Genomic DNA, 18593 nt, shown 5'->3' on the forward strand with positions numbered 1-18593 from the left:
TCTGTCTGAGAGAGGAATATTCATGGTCATAGCCAGACCAAAGCCAGGACGGCTCAGGATCGAACCTGCCCGACACATGCGGCTCTCAGCTTCAGCGCTGAGCTCTTCAGTGTGTTTAGGCCGCAGGGCGTCTCCAATGAGAGGAACAGTCATTACAACTAAACCAGAAGTGATTAGAGACTTAACTATTTTTGGTGCATTATGTAAGAAACATTTACACAAATAATGCAAAAAGTACTTTTGTTTCGTTTTCCAGTAAGAAACATCTAAACATTCTAAAATCAAGATGCATTTACTTAGAATTTTCTAAATAATTTGATACGAAATTAAGCAATTTTAATGGTTAAAACATGAAGAAAAGTCTGCGAATGGAGTTAAACTTCTTCCTTTTAATTACGTAATTTAGATTTTTTTATGACCCCACTGGCAGATATTTCTTTGAACATTCAGTGTTTTTAAAAAGAACCTATTATGCCCTTTTGAGTCTTAGTTTTTTAGCCTCTAGAACAGGTTTTCAAGCTTGAATGTTCAAAAAACACATTATTTTCCTCATATTCTCCATTGTTGCAGCTCCTCTCTTCCCAGTCTGTCAGTAACACTGATCAGTTCCTGTCTCTATGAAGCCCCTCCTTCTGAAAAGCACACTGTGCTCTGATTGGTCGGCTGGAATGGTGTGTTGTGATTGGTCAAGTGGAGTGTGTTTGGGAAATGTCCCGCCCCTAATTACCATAACCACCAGTTTCAACACACTACTAACTAACTCAAACAAGGCTCCGCCCCTTTATTCTGCATATTAATTATTTAAATGAGGAATATTGTCACGTGTTCGTTCCCGGGAGAAACTCAAGACTACAATGGAGGCGTTTCAGGAGTTCAGAAACACTGACTCTGATGTAGAGTAGAACTTTGTGCTTTGGAACTTTGCAGATACTAAAGGAAGATGAAAATGTAAATAAACATAATAGGAAACCTTTATTTTTGAGAGCACGTGTAGAGAATCACTGTGTCTGAAGCTGTTGAGAGGCTCAATGATTATGAAACTAATCACAAAATCAATAATCAGAATAAAACAATTCAGTGTAAACTGTAGAATGTTGAACTGAACATTCCAAACGCGGCTCATCAAATGCAGAATTGAGAATTTGGAACTATTCATTTGAATTCTAAATTATATATTATTATATACTTGCCTGCCGCTTACTGTACTTACAGTATTACAACTTACACATCTGTTAAGTTTTGAATATGGAAGAAGAGGATTATCCTAGACGGCGTTACAAAATATTTATTTTGCATATTCAATGCGTTTTAGATTATATTTGCTTTTAATGTTGGACAACATTGAATCTGGATTCAATCCAGTAATATATCCACCCTACAAGCAAACACAGACGGATAACACACACACACACACACACACACACACACACACACACACACACACACACACACACTAAAGATTTAGCAGGATTCTTTTTGAATATGGTGCCAATTTGTTTATTTATTTATTATTTATTTTAATTAATATTAATTTTTTATTCTACAAATTAAAATCAGCTCTGAAAACTATTTAAAAACTGATCATAACTAATAATGAGAATGCAGAACAACACAGAAACTGGACAATTATTCAAAGGTGTTCTATTAAAGCGTTTGTATTATGATATTTCGCATTTTATGTACAGCAACGTTTGTATTTGATTTATGATTAACAGTGATAACTTTTCAAAATGAGAATATGTTTTAAATGACCTGACAATCAATTGAAGCATTAGAGACGTACTGTAAACGGACGGGACTTTGTTTTGTTTTCATGGCTGAAAATCAACATGCATTTACACTGGTGGATAAAATAACCTGAAAATCAATCCAGGTTGCGAATGCGAGTCATAATCGCTCTAGTTCAGTGTGACTGCATTAAACCGGGACCATCATGTGTGTGGAATGTTTGACCCGTCCTATATGTGTGACATCACCTGTGTTTATTTGCATATTGGTATCTGTGATCATCAGTGGCGTTTCTGGGCTTAAAACACAGTTTGTCATGATGAACAGTGAGGGGAAATTGTGTTACTGTTGAACTAGGTGTGTCACCTTCACACCCTACACAGGCACTTAAAACACACACACACCTGCATACTTGCACATGGACAACACACACACACACACACACACACACGTACCTACATACCTGAGCACAGACAACACACACACACCCACTGCAATCCTGACCCAAACACTGTTCACACACCGGACCCACTTTGCTCGCTTCCCGCTAACACAACCTCATGCCGATTTGTAAGTATTTTCCGTTTTGGCGAAATGGTCAAGTAGGTATAACTGCAAACCGGAGAGCTCCAAAATAGGCGTGAACTCCAAAAGTGGGCGGGACTCAGAAAGTGGGTGGGGCCTCCTAAATGGGGCGGGGCCTCCGCACGTGAACACTTTAACCATTGACACAGAGCTTGTTGCCAGTGGCGTTCGTACTCGTAGCGTATTGGGAAGGTTTTTAACTCTATCGTTTTTTTCTTCGAGATTCGCAGGGTAGGAGGGGGCAGTGACGCTGGGTGCAACTAAAAAAGTGCTGTTGTCCAATGAGGTCCGGTTGGGGAGTTACGGAACTGCCCGGATTGGCGATCTCATATCGCATAATCTTACTAAAGGAGAACTCCGGTCAATTTTAACATTGAGCTAAATTTTTTGTAAATTTGGAGTGCTGTCAATACAGAGAACAACGACAAAAATCGGTGTTGCCTACACCGTGTTATCCTCTTTTTAAAATGTTCACCCTATTGTCTTGAATGGGGCAAGTTTTAAACCTGCTTTTATCCTCTTAACATCCTTGATGTGTCATTACAAGTGCCCAGCCATGTTGAGTGATTCCTTCAGAGTGAACATGGTGAATCTGACTGCAGTAGATGTGAAAGATATTAATAAAAATGATGTTAATTCAACAAGCGCACATACCTGTATTTACTTCCTGTTTTCGGTCGAAGTCCACAGTGGTCGACTGTCGAGTTCACGTGCGTGATCATAGGTAAATAAGATTTTTTTTTTTTTTTTACAAATATCCATCAGAGCTGATATTCTCAAAACACCACACAGCACCGTCTTCGGCTGACAGCTGACAGTCTGAGTCTCCACTGTTGCTAGTTACCTATGATCACACGTGTGAACTCGACAGTCGACTACTCTGGACTTTGACCGAAAACAGGAAGTAAATACAGGTCTGTGCGCTTGTTGAATTAACATCATTTTTATTCATATCTTTCACATCTACTGCAGTCAGATTCACTCGTGTTCACTCTGAAGGAATCACTCAACATGGCTGGGCACTTGTATGACACATCAAGGATGTTAAGAGGATAAAACCAGGTTTAAAACTTGCCCCATTCAAGTCAATAGGGTGAAAATTTAAAAAAAAGAGGATAACGGTGAGGGCAACATCGATTTTTGTCGTTCTCTGTATTGACAGCACTCCAAATTTACTAAAAATTGAGCTCAATGTTAAAATTGACCGGAGTTCTCCTTTAACTGCTTATTTCTTGAACTGCAACTTTCTTTAACACGCCATTCAGTGCAAATCCCGCCATGCTTTTAATTTCACAGGTTAAGGTGTAGGTTTAGGGGTTATTTGTTTTAGCATTTGCACTGTGTAGGAAATCAGCACTGTAGAATCGGCTGTAGGGCGGAGTTTGCACTGAACTCAATGAACTAGATTGGTGGAAAAATCACGCATGCGTGTCATGTGCCTATCTGCCAATGGGAGGAAGCCACACCCTATTTTGGAGGCCACACCCCGTTTTGAAAATCTCCAGGCTGCAGTTATTCCCTTCTCGAATTGCTGGCTAATTCGTATGAATTTGTACGATCTGCTTATGCTTTTATGTTTAGAGGTGGAGCTTAATGCTTTTTTTCAAAAAATCGTATGTTTGCATATAATACACATTGTGCTATCAATCTTAAAATAGTCAGATTTTCCTGTTTCCCATCATGATATCACAGTCTCTCCTGTGCAAAGTAAAAATGTTATAACTTTTAACGATACAAAAACTAGATAATTTCAGCCTCTAAATTCTCATTGGATGAGCTGCGTTTGAAGCTGATAAACACCACAATTAATTGTTCTGATTATTGTTCTGGACCAATCAGAATACAGGACAGGTTCTGGATCCCAATATGATATAATGATCTTATTAAACTACACAGAAACATCATGAAGATTATAAAATGATGATCGCACCTGTTCAGGTTTTTCTTCAAACATTCTCAATGCCCTGCAGGTTCTGCTCACAAACACTAAAGAACAGTTTTACTGTCATTCTAGACTAAATACACAGCATTGCATTTGCATATGTAATGATGTGAGGTCTAACACACACTCAGATCTACAGGGAGAGACTCGTCCCAGATACATCACCACAAAACATCAGTTCAACTCCACCAACTAATTACAGATGACGGATTACAACAACAAATAATGATTTAATTATACAGATAATTAGATATTTATATCTTCTCACCAGCACGGCAATAGAGTACAGTGGGTGGTTGCTAGGGCGTTGCTATAGAGTGTTTACGTTGGTAAATTGTTAAGTTATTTTTCTTAATTTTTCTAAATTTAACACTTATGTTAGTTACCCTATTAACCCTATAGGGAGACGTAACAGGCACATTGCAATGGTTGCAAGATTATCATTTACTTATTTTTCCTAAGTCAATATCACAACTTTTTTTAAATTATACACCATTGTTTTTACATGCTCTGGTCCATTTTGAGATTTTGGTCTACTTTGCTACAATAATTCAATCCACTTCAGCATCTCTTATATACATCAAACTTAACAGTTTTATTCCCGTCTATATTCTAAAGGTTTTTACTGAGGGGTTTCTTCATATATGATTCTCACTGATTTATAGAACATTTTATTACCAAAAACATGCGGAAAATGTGTTTTTCTGGCGATTTACAGTATTTTCTGATTTATGCAGTGATAAAAAGAGATCCCTTCTGTAAAAACCTTTAGCTCTTATGTGTCAACACAATTAAACAAGTTTTTTGAATCTGGCTTTATCCAATGTTCAGATTTATCTTCTGGAAATATAAGCAATGCCACATTTGCATATTTAAACAACATTTCAGAAAAGTTCAGTAACAAAACAATTGTCTTAATATGTACAGTGATTACTGAACTGGGACAATTATGATGAGATCTATTAATTAAAAATGTTGACCTTATTCACCTGTAGTGTCAAGTGATTTACTGTGTAATACAAAAACAAAAGACAACTCAAATCGGTTCAAACTTTCTGACTTTCAAACTGCCTTAAACTCAAATCAACTTGGCTGTACACGTAATTTCAACTTGAATTAAAATAAAATTAATTTGAAAAAGCTGAATCTCGTATAACATTTTTAATAAGTTGAAATTGCTTAACCCTCTGGTGCTGTTCGGTCATTTTTGACCAAAAAATTTTTTTTGTTGCAAGTTTTACTTCATCGGAATGGTACGAAACTTGATAAAAGTTTTGCCACTTGTATATACAGTATAATGTAGATTGTATATTAGTATATGTATATATAAATGGTAAATGGACTGCATTTATATGGCCACCAAAGCGCTTTACATATTGCCTCACATTCGCCCACTCATCCACCGTTTCACTCATTCATTTACCATTTATATATAAATAGTCACATTTGTTCGTGGTCAAAAACAGATCTCATTTTTTGAGATATCAACCTAAAATTTGGGACACAACTTGTTTAGATTTATGGCTTTGATTTTCTTGGAAAATACATGTAATATAAAATTTGATAATTATTATTTTGTGCATTTTCCGCAACAATAAATGTACATTTTTAATACTTTTTTTTTCACTTCAGAAATAATCTGTCAAGTGTTATTTAGTACAATCTTTCCATTGAAATTAAAAAATATTTTGGTTATTTTGGATCGACACGCAAGTTATTTTGATTACCGGTAGTTAAAGTAATGTAAAAATGAAAGTTGCCATGACTTACTGGTCGTATAATTTGCTGTACTATCTGAAATTTCACTGGATTGACTGAATAATTCTTTTTTTGATGTTTAAAAATTATTATAAAGATTGGAATATTTTTGTTGGTTAAGTAGATGTTGATGATTATTAAAGCATTTAAACTGTAGTGCTTGTTGTACAACCTTTTAGCGTCTGTCATCTCAGTAGCTGCCGATAACAATGACATTTATTAGCAGTATATATATGATTTTGAAGAATGCGGAGTGGCCTGATGTGTGTTAGAGGTAAAAGTATGTATAACGCCAATAACAACATTATCAGCACATAACGACAATGTGTGTTTGTGCATTGTGAAAGTGTGAGAGTGTGTATTTATCAGCAGTGAGTGGGCTGAGTGATGTTTTATGATGGAGGGTGGAAGTCCTGTCCTTTAAACCACAGAGACTTATCAGCTGCAAACATCTTGTCAGTTCACTTCACTTTTAGTGTAAGCAAATTCTGAAACGCACCTAAACCTGCTGATCAGACAGGACCGATCAATCACTTTGTTTCCTTTGTTCATGTGGCTTGAGCTATGTGTCATTCCACACATATTTCTAACACTTTCCTCTAGAATGGCAGTGTAGAAAATTCCAGCCTCGCCCTTCACCTCTGCAGAAGGTCAAACGCATATCAAGGTATAAAAGGTACAAAAACTGGGGCGGATATACCAGGTCAAAAAGTATGTACAATTTAAGTAATAATATGTACCTTTTAGGTACTAATATGCACCCTTTAGGGATAAATAAGGTACACAAGGTGAATCTTTTGAAAGGGTAACCTCAGTGACCCAGAGAATCTCAAGAAACCTGTCAAAAACGTGCTCGTATTCAACATAAAATCAACAGAACAAATAAGAGGTTACATTTTGCATGAAGAAAATGAAAACCGTTTAGGTTTTCTGCATGCTGGCATTGTTTTCATGATAGTCAATGACATTTAAACCCCAGATTCTCATTATTTTAAAGGTGCAATATGTAAGAATTTTGTATCAAAATATCCAAAAACCACTTGGACAGTGTTAGCATTTCAATTATGTACTTACATTAATCCTAAATGTTTCCAAGAATTTGTAAATTCAGAGAAATTCACAATTTTAAATAGTGCCCGTTCCTGTTCACTTGTCGCCTGTCAATGACGTAATATCCGCGTTATCCCTGGTTTCCTCGCATACTGCCATAGTAACCATGGCAACAGACGTGGACAACTGCGTTACCTCTAGCGGCACGCTCACGCTGTTGTTGTTTCATTCAAACATTATGGACCATGGCAAGCAGACTTTGGGGAAAAAAGGAGAACTAAAACGAGGATCAATATCAGCGTGGCGTTTTCGAGATGCCGAGAGCTCCGCGTGACTAACTTCGACTTGACAGAGACGCCGCTCTTGCATGCAGTTTATTAGACAGGTGAGCAAATGTACATAAAACTAATCAATGTTATATAGCTCAACATGATGAAATGTTAGAATATGATCAGTATGTTATTCTAATGTTGATCTAGCTTACTGCTAATCTCATACAGACAACAAACTAACACATCAAATAACATTATAACTTTCCACACACTCAAATGCAGTTTAGTGTGATAGTGTAGAGCGAGTGAAACAGCGCTGCGTTACCTCACAAGTTTCATTCGTCTAATAAACTGACCTGTGTGAGTATTAATACAGCACTTGCGTGTAGTTTAGAATTAAATGTCCTCATTCCTTTATATCCGCGAGGCTCGCGGGACTCGCGTGTGACGTTGATGTCTGTCTCTCATCAGCAATCGCGCACTGCTTTATACCACAGTCATGTTAAAAACATTCATGTATTCACTCATCCATAAACATTATTAGATCCATCGGCATGACGACAAGTTCCATGATTCTGCTTATCACTGCATCATCAACCTACTAAAAGCTGTAAATAATTGTAATGCTTTTAGAAAAAACTGTAGAAAGTGCTGGAAAAAAATGTATCATAACTGAGAAAATTTTTAAAATTTTATGTATTATGAAAAATATATTGTTTTGTTGCAGTAATGAGAATTTTGCAAGAAAATGTGCTTATAAAAATTTCACAAATGCAAAAAAAACTTGTTAAAAAGGTATAATTTGTGAACTACATTACTTTACATGAATTGGCAAAGTACAATACATTTACAGCATTTATTAGTTAATCTTAGTTAATACTAACAGTTCTTCAAAATCCAAAGTAAACATTAGTTAATGCACTGTGAATTAACATGCATAAACAATAAATAATTGTAGCCTATTTTTTACAAACCAACATTAACAAAGATAAATAAATGCAGTAAAAATATGCTCATTGTTAACAAATGAGACCTTATATGTTTCCTTATATAAAATATGATTTGTGTCTTGAGGTGAAATTCACCCAGTGAGGTGTGGAGTCTGATGAGCGACACATTCATGCATGAAAGCCTCAGAAAAGTGAGGGTTTAAAATATTTTCAGTCGTGCATGCTGGGAATTCTGACCTTTAAAGTTGGCATGAACTGTCACGAGTGAATAAGTGGATCAACTCTTGTAATAAAATACAAAAGTAGTAAAGGATGCGAGCGTGGGAGAGTCTCGTGAAACCAGTCAAGAACATCTTCAGCTCACACTGTATTTCACCTCAAATTCAAATGAATTTTTTTTATTTATTTATTATTTATTTAGCTTAAAAGAGATTCAGGGGTCTACTGTCATTTTATTTAAATTGTCAATGTTTTTATTTGATGTAGCTAATGAAATTAATTTATGTTGATTAAATTACTTTACTACTGTAAAAAACAAAAATGTAATTAAAATATATATGTATTTACTATAAACAAAGAAACAAATAAGGCAGGATATTATTATGATGTATTGCATTGGTAAAACATTACAATTTAAATAATTGTGCATTACAGTCATTTGTAAAATGTGCTTAAAATGTCAGGAAAACAACGTCAAAATAAACTTTCTTTTAATTTATTGGTGAAATGTATGTTCTTTACAGGTAATAATTACCCAAGTACAACCAAAACAACTAGATTTTACAAGTTGATCGAGTGAAGCTGGAATTTGGTTTCGGGTGAATTCCTGATTAAGTGTCTAGGTAATTGTAGTTTCAAAAAAGAATTTATTTGTATATGTGCACTTGTTTCTAAAAAAAACCATGCAAATTAGCTTGAATAATAACAGAGGCATTACGGCATGAAACGTTCCATTTTCTGCTTTAGATGAACAAACGTGCAAACGTGATAGGTGATTAAAGGCACACAATGTAATTTCCCGCCACTAGAGGTTGTTTATTGAAAACAAAGGCGTATGTGGGGTAACGCAGCGCTGTTTTATCATATTAGATACATTTGAGTGTGTCGAAAGTTGTTATAATGCTACTCTGTGCGTTCGCTCGCCGGCTACTATATGAAACACTTGTTGCACACTGCAGTGAGCTAAATCCATTTTAGGCATGGTAAAAAATGATACTCGAGATTAAAAAAAACAATGTACAAAAAAAAAAGACTAACTGTGTTAGTCAATACATTTTCTGTCGATCAATGTATCCAACCAGTTGCTCACCTGTCTAATAAAAGACATCATATATTGAAGCGTCTTTGGTGTTTCCATGGTTTCTAAAAAATAAAACCGGAAATTGAGGGTAACGCGGATATGATGTCATTGATAACCATGGACACGGTCCGTGTCCTGGTTAAAACTGCTAATTTCTCTGTATTTAAACATTCTTAGAAACATTTGGGATAATGAAAGTACACAAATCAACAAAACATTGTTCTAGTGGTTTTTGGATATTTTAATCCAAAAATCTTACATATTGTGCCTTTAATTAGGCCTACTTATGAAGGAGAAGAGAGTAATGCTGAGATAACTCACCCACCACTAGAGGACGCCATTGATACATATTCATCATATCTCAGTCTGAACACATGCTGCATCAGAGATCCTCCACGGCTGCCATCAAACTCGACACGGGTCTTATTTCCTGTCGGCCTGTACGAGAATCAACAGAGTCACTGATCATAAATTATAGTATGTTCGTTCACCCTAACATATTACAATTTATGGAGACATATATGACAGTCTCAACGGCTTCACTAGTGACTATCCTGATCTGTGAAGGCAAAATATAAGAGCTTCCATAAAAAAAATATCTACAAAATAAAGTAAAATATTTGCAATAAATCTGTTGCTTATAATTAATGTATTTCATCGCAATACACAGGGATTTTTGCCCTCACGGTGTCATTACAGCATCACTATATACCATCTACATGGCTAACTAGACCATGATGTTAAACCAACCTGTTTAAAAACAACAACAACAAAACACACAGATCCCAGTGAGAAGAGAGAGAAGCCGTGAGGAGTGTGTGAGGTGGTGTGGGTGTGTTTTCCTGATCCGGCCTACAGGATTAAACAGGTGAGAGGAGGCTGACAGATCCTCACACACTCAGAGAGCGGAGGAGCTGTTAGTGGAGATGGGCCTGCGCTGGCTGTGGAGGCATCGGGCGAGCGCTTTACTGGCGGCGCTGCTGATCTTCCTGCTGCTGACGCTCCTGGCCACACACTCCCTGCAGAACAACAGGTAACACACTCAGATACTGCAACACTGGCAGATAAACCCAACTAGAGGAGGCAGATGCAGTTATCCGAAACTAATTCAAGGTGTTACATATCATGCATTCATTAGGAAACAAAGCCACGGGGTTATTAACTAAAACTAAAAGGACAAAAACTTTTAAGCGCTGGTTCTCTGGATGAAGGTTCGAAGGTTTGCAAATCTTCTGGTGTGGACCACACTCAGTTTAAGTAGTGTTAGGTTAGTCTGATTGATGTGGCACATCAGTGAACCACAGCGTCTGCATGAAAAAAAAGCTCATGGGTTTTGGGTTTCTTTCTTTGGTTGATGCAAAAGCTGTTTTCTGAACAGTGGTTGTGCACTAGGAAAACACACTAGAAAAGAGGTCATTTGGACTCAACATGGTTTGCAATCCGGCCTGGTTTTGTGGTAAGTGCTTGGGTTGCATATATTTGTACTTCGTACTTTGTTACACTGTGAAAACGATTGTGTTCGCTCAACTTAACTTTTTGAGTTATCTTTCTGCACTGACTCAGTTAAGTTCTATTTACTTAAAATATTAAGTATGTTCAACTTGACATATTTAAAGTTATTTTAAGTTTAGTTTAGTTGGAAGGTGAACTTACTTTAAGTTTTTGATAAGTACATGTTCACTCAACTTTTTGAGTTACCAATTTCCACTTACTTAGAATATGAAGTATTTTAAATAAGTTTAGTTGGAACAACTTTATGAATGTCAGGTGAACTTACTTTTTTAAAGAGATAGTTCACACAAAAATGAAAATTCTGTCATCATTTACTCTCCCTCAAGTTGCTCCAAAACCTGTATACATATCTTATGTTCTGCTGAACACAAAAGATGATATTTTGATGAATGTCGGTAACCAAACAGTTGATGGACCCCATTGACTTTCATTGTATGTTTTTTTCCTACTATGAAAGTCAATGGGGTCCATGAACTGTTTGGTTACAGAACTTTCTGTGTTCAGCAGAAGAAAGAAATTCATACTGGTTTGGATCAACTTGAGGGTGAGAAAACAATGACAGAATATACATTTTTAAGTGAACTATTCCTTTAAGCAAACATGGTCAATTCACCAATATATTAATGTTGATTAATGGATTATTTCCTTCAGCTGAGACACTTCATATGCGCAGTGTTTGAATTGCTTGAAACATGATTGGAATCACTCCAAAAAAGGAAAATACAGTGCAACGTGCAGCGCAAGTCTGTCATATAGGCTACATAAAATTCATCTTTCTGTCAATGCAGAAAGATTCATTTGACACCAAATTAGTAACAGCATTGGGCTAATTGGACTGATCAATCTAGGGTGCCCCCCCAAAAAGTCAATTTCACAATTTTGAAAACATGTAATTTGTACTCAAACATAGTTTGCAATCCAACCTGGTTGGTAAGTGCTTATTAGACATTTAATTTTGCCTATTATATTACAGTATGTGCTACTTGCTCACTGAAGTCAACTTCTGCTTCAACTCACATCCCTTGCATCTACTGCACATTTAAGCATGTTAACAATAACACAAGAAAAACTAAGCTAACAGCACTTTCCATTGTTGCCGTCTTTCTGATTCATTAACTAGCTAAAGCGGTTAACAGATCCTAGTAGTCATGTGCAATTGTTTTGTGGTTCGAGGGAATATCTTTTGAGGCATGTCCCTCAATGGGAAATCTTACTGATACTAAAATAGCACGGTCAGAGCCTAACGATGCCACGTGAAAAGCTCACATCTAACCTGAAGGTTCCCCCTACAGAACTCATGAACTGAGACCGACATCAGACAGAAGGAGCCAGAGAAAAGCTGCGGAGAAACACACTCCAATCCCACACCAACCGGCCAAACACACACCGACCGCCAGAGCCGAGCGCCGCAGGAGAGCCCAGGTACCCGTGGTCTTCCTGAAAACACACCGGACCGGCAGCAGCACCGTGCAGAACATACTGTTTCGACTCGGGGAACGAGAGAGCGCCACTTTCGCCTTTCCACACCGCACCTACCAGTTCAACTATCCAGACAGGTACGAGATCACTTCCCCAACAATGCATCTTGAAGCAATTTTGCATTTAAAAGACATCTAATAGCTTAATCGTGACTACAGATTGACCACGTCATGAAATTATACTGACATCTTGTAGATATTATTGACATTGGTAACATGATGGGATATCAACCATCTCATGCACTGCCTGGCCAAAAACTACAATGAATCAGTTTTGACTATAAGTGGGCTATAAATAGCATAGATCATGTCAAAGAAATGAAACCAAACACCTTGTAATCACTGTTGACTTAGCGAACATGATGGAATATCATACATCTCGCGAACATGATGGAATATCATACATCTCGCGAACATGATGGAATATCATACATCTCGCAAGTTATTTTGGCAAAAACAACACGTAACCAAATTCGAGGTTATTTTGGTTATTCTAGAAGTGGGTTACTCACAGTTTTTGGGCAAGGTAGCAGATCAACTAGAGCCTATGAAGAGTCAAAGATGGAGAGAAATATCTGTGTGAGTCCACAAATGAGTCCATTTTCACACTGTAAGAGCCTCCAAATCACATAAACTATAATATAATGAAAAACTTACATGGCTAATTTTAAAATGGCTGTCAATGGAGAAAGATGTGTTTGATGGCCATTTAGTGCCATGCTAATCAGTCTAAGGTGCCAAAAGACTATTAAAAATCCATAAACGCCTCCAATGAATGGGAAAATTAAATGCGGTTTATGTGTTGCTTTCAAATTGGTTTGTTAGCATACAGTACACGGCTACTTTTAAATGGCTGATAAATCTGGCAGTAAATTAGTTGATGAAATGGAGCATGAAGTTGACCATGCTAATTAATCTAGGGTAGCAAAAGAAAATGTAAGAAAAATATGTTAATTTTACAATTTTCAGAACCTCCAAAATATCTACTATGATATAATGAAATATTTTGTTAGCATCCACGGCTACTTTTGAATGACTGTCAATAGAAAGAGATGCATTTGTAACGACATGGGCTAATTGAACTATGCTAATAAATCTAGGGTACCAAAAGACAATTTAAGAAAAGTATAAGTCCATAAAAGCCTCCAAAACATATCTACTATAATATAATGAACTACTTACAGTATGATTGATATGTTTTTGAATATTGGTTTGCTAGCACACACCGCTACTTTTCAATGGAGAAAGATCAAATTCGACAGCAAATTAATTACAGCATTGTGCTAACTGGAGCATGCTAAATATGCTAATCAATCTAGGGTCCCAATTGACAAATGTAATAAAAATGCAAGCCCACAAGAGCATACAAAAATTGTTACTATAATATAACGCTATACTTACGTTTTACTCTGAAAGATGAACGTTTAGAAATGCCATGCTAATCAGTTTTTATGATAGTCCAGCGTTATAGCCTGGGAAAACCCTGGCGAACTTCCGGCAACCTTGAGATTTGCTCTGCAAGTCCGTCTGGCCAAGAGCCCATTCAAGCCCATTTCCAATTTTTCCAAATCGAGGCACCAATCACAAACGTTGAGGTGGGCTTTACACGATGACGATCGCTCTGATCTAGGTCTATCCAATTGCACCCAGAGGCATTTGAGCGATGTCCCCTTTGGAAATGGGCTGTGAATGAACCTTCCCCAGACTCACTCTCAGTTACAACCGAGAAGGGTCTGGTGTCAACCAGGCTCCCAGCGTTAGGGTGCTTAAAGACAATTGGAGACAAACGGCAATGGATGATGCCCCAAAAATTACCTTAAAAACATGCCTTGAAAGTGTATAACTCGCAGACTGAAAATAAACATTTCTCTAGAGTGGATGGATCAAGCGAGTCAGTCAGTCATTAACAATGTATTCTTGACCTCCCTTTCAGACCATTAAATGCTGTTCAAAGGTTAATGAGCTTAAAACCAAACAAGCTCTTCACTCTGGCTCACTCTCTCTCTCTGTTTCAGATTTAGAGTGGCGTTTGTGGACGAGCTGCCCGAGGGTTCGTCTCAGTTTGACTTGCTGTGCAGCCACATGCGTTTGGACCTGCCTCAGGTGAGGAAGGTGATGCCCGAGAACACAGTCTTCATCACGCTGTTACGAGACCCGATCGAGACCTTCGAGTCGGTCTTCAGATACCACACCTCCACCGTCCCGGCGTTCCTAAGCGCACGCCGAGCCGCCGCCAGCGAAGGCAAACCCGCACTCAAGGCGTTCCTGGACTCTCCGGAGACCTTCTGGGACCCGAAGGAACCCGGGAACGGACTAGCCAAGAACCCCATGAGCTTCGACATGGGGCTCAACAACCAGAAGTGGAATGGCTCCTGGCCGGAGGACCTTGCGCAACTAGAGGAGGCGTTTCACCTGGTGATGATCGCAGAGCATTTCGATGAGTCCCTGGTTCTGTTAGGAGCTCTTCTGGGATTGGAGCACGAGGACTTGGCTTACCTTCGGCTCAACGCTCGTGCCAAAAACAGCGTGACCGAGCTTGATGAGAACATGCGGGCGAAAGTGCGCTCGTGGAATGTCCTGGACACGCTTCTCTACGACTTTTTCGCGCAGGTGTTCTGGGAGAAGGCGGGTCAGTTCGGGTTGGACAGGTTGAAAGCCGAGGCAGAGAAACTCAGGGAATCTACGGAGAGGATTCGGCGGAGATGCGTCTCCAGGGAGTCGGTTCCCCCGGCGGAGCTCGAGGACCTGCTGCGCCCGCGGCAGACGGAGTCGGTCACCGTCGTGGGGTTCGAGGTGCGGGGGAACCTCTCGCTGCAGGATCAGGGGTTCTGCGTGCGGATGATGCTGCCTGAGCTTCAGTATCACTCGCACTTGTACTTCAAGCAGTACGGGAGAGATATGAGAGCCGCTCCGGCCGACTGAAGCCTGAAACGGTCTGGTTTTGGGTGCTTCAGATGCGACTCTTCGCAGACAATGTCTGGTGGAGGTGAACCAAGATGCACCATCTGAACACAAGTCCTGGATAAAACATCTACATCAAGGACTTGCACATGTTCAACTGATGGATGAACTAGGATAAGAGACTCTTGGTATTAGAGATGCACTGATATGTGAACATTTTGGCCGATACCGATAAGCGATAATTCTTTATATTTGAAAGCCGATAACCGATATATTGGCGATAAATCCAAAACCAAATTTTTATATAATTTTTGAGAGCCTGGTTACAAAAACAAAAGTCTCACCACCTCCAGCAGCGACTCTTCGCAGACCAGTGGCCTATACCGTCAAGCCGGTTTAGGTGGATATCCAGATATATTTCAGTTTAGTTTGCGCCAACCGTGGGGTTTTTTTGGTACGATGAAAGTGGTTTGGCTTTTAGAAGAGTTCACAGAGAAAGTTGATCATCAGCGTCATGGTACCAACAAAGCTTGATTGGATTGGATTGGTTTTGTCCACCCGAAACTAACCGCTTTAGCCCCGCCCAAAAAATCCTGAACACAGCAATGGTGAAAAACTGTTTAACGGTCTAACTCCACAATTCAGTACTTCACAGTCTTTGTAATATGTTTTAGCAATACATTTCAAACATTTATAATGTGTTTAGATTTTTCTTTTTTTATTGCCTTTACAGGGACTTTAAGGACTTGCATGTGTTCAACTGATGGATGCACTAGGATAAGAGACTCTTGGTATTAAGGATTCACCAATATGAATATTTTGGCCGATAATTCTTTGTATTTGTAAGCCGATAACCGATATATTGGCCGATATATATTAGTGTAATTTTTGAGAGCCTGATTACAAAAACAAAAGTCTCACCATTAAAAGCCATGTCCCAAACACACAATATTATGTTCTCATTATAATTTTATGTAGCCGATATGACAGTCTTCCGCTGCACACGTTGCACTGAACCGTATTTTCCTTTTTTGAAGTGATTCCAATCATATTTCAAGTAACTCAAAACCCTCATGTTGAACAGTGCGCATCTGAAGAGTCTCAGCTGAAGGAATACATTATTTATCAGCTTTAATAAATCTGTCAACTTTTTTTAATCAGGCCGATAACATTAAACATTGATATCAGCGAATACCGATATGATGGCCGATGTATCGTGCATCCCTACTTAACATTTTCACACATCCATCCTTGCTGTAATCCAGAGGTGTTCAGTCCTGCTCCTGGAGGATCTGCCTTCACATGCTATCGGAAATTTCATACTTCCCACTTCTGAAGTCATAATTACAAGTTTGTGGCATTCAACTGCTTTGTTGTCAGAAAGAAGAGGAATCATCTGAGGACGGCAGGTTCATTCATTTCTTGGGGAGATTTTACTAAAACCAAAAAGTTTTGAAGACATTTAATTAGTATCCAATGGATTTTTAATAATAATAAAAAAATCCCATTCATTGGAATATCGGTCAAATAAATGCTGTTTTTTTACAATATGCATCAAATGGTCGAAAACCCTCATTCACTATTCCCTACATTAGTTCACTAATATAGTCCATTTGAAGGAGTGAATGAAAACGAGTGAATTCAGACACAGAGTGCGCCGCTTTGCATAGTTTGTGCTGTTTAATAATCATTTGAAACTTAGCAAACTGGCAGCTCTAGTAGAAAGATGAAAAGATTTATCTTGAACTCTGTCATGGAAACTAGCATGTATAAACCTTAATTAAACAAACTAATAATCAATTAAAAAGGAAATTATACCTGTATTGTATTACGCTGTACCCACATGGACGAACACACATGGATGATTCGGCTGCAGCGCCATCTTCTGGTTAGACATGGGAATTAATTCGACTCTCACAGTGCATTATGGGTATTATAGCCGTTGAGTGTACATCAGTTGTACACTCGTTATTGCAGTGCATTGTGGGATTGAATGAGTGCACTCAATAACGTCAACTATGGTTTCAGACATCACTACAAATGGCTGTTCCCTCAAACAGTGCCCTATTTAGGGTATGGATCAGGACATCATTGCCCTAAACTGGTATTTGTTTTTCTTACGTAAACAGGAACTGATGTCGAAATGCTGCAATATCAGATCCGAACATTGGCCGAAAAGTTCTGTATTGGCTAAAAAAAAAAAAATGTTAAGGCCAGTCTCTATTGGACAGGTAGATGGAGGGGAGGAGTTAAAAAATAAGAGGGATTTGTGACAAGGACATTTTTTTTTTTTTACATTTGGTTGAAAAATTATGAAAACCATTTTTTCTTTTAAGAATAGAATAAAGCTAGAACTGGGTTTTTCAAACCACTGTTCAATATTTTATTTATTTATACATATATAAAAAGCTTGTTCAGAAAAACAGGACCAGAAAACAAAAACATGTATAATGAATGTAAATTCATGTTGTCAGTAGTAGTTGTGTTGTTCAGTGCTTTACCAGAGAAGTTAACATGACTTGGTGAACGCGAGTCTCTTATACAGAAAAATACATAAACGGAGACTAAATCACAGTGTTTAAATCCCACGTTTGCCTGACACAGAGTAATGTCTGGCGAGAGCCTCACTGTCTGCTGTCATTAGCATCATTCGTGTTAATCTGCTTAGCCACCTGTTCACCGAAGGCACGTCACATCCTCCTGCGTGGCGCTACAGCAGAACAGAAAACAACAGCAGGAAAAACCCTGCTAATGACTGGCCATCTGTTTTGGACACTCTCCTTGACAGTGAGTGTGAAAGCCCCCGTCACATGACACTGCAGGAAGTACTCGAGTAACAAACAGGAAGTGGAGTCTGCGTGTCACAGGAGCACAAAATCGTCCACGCTGCTCCTCTTTTTGACCCGGCCTGTGGTCTCAGTGTGAGGGACTGAGTCTGAGGCGCAGGCGCTCTCCTCACTGTGACCCTCCACAAACGTGAAGATGGGGTACTTCTCCTGCGACGAGCTCAGAGCCTGGCCAGGACAGGGAGAAGGAGGAGGAGAACGTTGGATATGGCAAGGATGCAAACTCATCAGGGGTGAAAGATGTGACAAAGAATAGAAGTAATAACAATAA

General features: G+C 38.4%; 2 protein-coding genes across 2 annotated transcripts in view; one reads left to right on the forward strand and one right to left on the reverse strand.

Moving 5' to 3' along the window:
* Positions 1 to 10483: 10483 nt before the first annotated feature.
* On the forward strand, positions 10484 to 17841 carry LOC307001305 (galactose-3-O-sulfotransferase 2). Its single transcript, XM_079617621.1, has 3 exons — positions 10484 to 10618; positions 12390 to 12653; positions 14591 to 17841. Exons 1-3 carry the CDS (start codon positions 10512 to 10514, stop codon positions 15495 to 15497), a joined length of 1278 nt encoding a protein of 425 aa, XP_079473747.1. The 5' UTR covers positions 10484 to 10511; the 3' UTR covers positions 15498 to 17841.
* Positions 17830 to 18593, reverse strand: part of atg4db (autophagy related 4D, cysteine peptidase b) — a 95276-nt gene continuing 94512 nt past the window's right edge. The window contains exon 12 of the mRNA XM_079617609.1: positions 17830 to 18490. Coding sequence (XP_079473735.1) covers positions 18338 to 18490 — 153 coding nt within the window. The 3' untranslated portion in view covers positions 17830 to 18337. The remainder of the gene's footprint in view (positions 18491 to 18593) is intronic.

Source organism: Phoxinus phoxinus, assembly GCF_949152265.1.
Source record: "Phoxinus phoxinus genome assembly, chromosome: 1".
Taxonomy (NCBI): domain Eukaryota; kingdom Metazoa; phylum Chordata; class Actinopteri; order Cypriniformes; family Leuciscidae; genus Phoxinus; species Phoxinus phoxinus.

Excerpts from the sequence above, each read along its gene's own strand:
- LOC307001305 (XM_079617621.1), top strand. The coding sequence starts at position 10,512 with ATGGGCCTGCGCTGGCTGTGGAGGCATCGGGCGAGCGCTTTACTGGCG. Across the intron at positions 10,619-12,389 it reads CACTCCCTGCAGAACAACAG|AACTCATGAACTGAGACCGA; the intron begins GTAACACACTCA and ends TTCCCCCTACAG. Across the intron at positions 12,654-14,590 it reads CAGTTCAACTATCCAGACAG|ATTTAGAGTGGCGTTTGTGG; the intron begins GTACGAGATCAC and ends TCTCTGTTTCAG.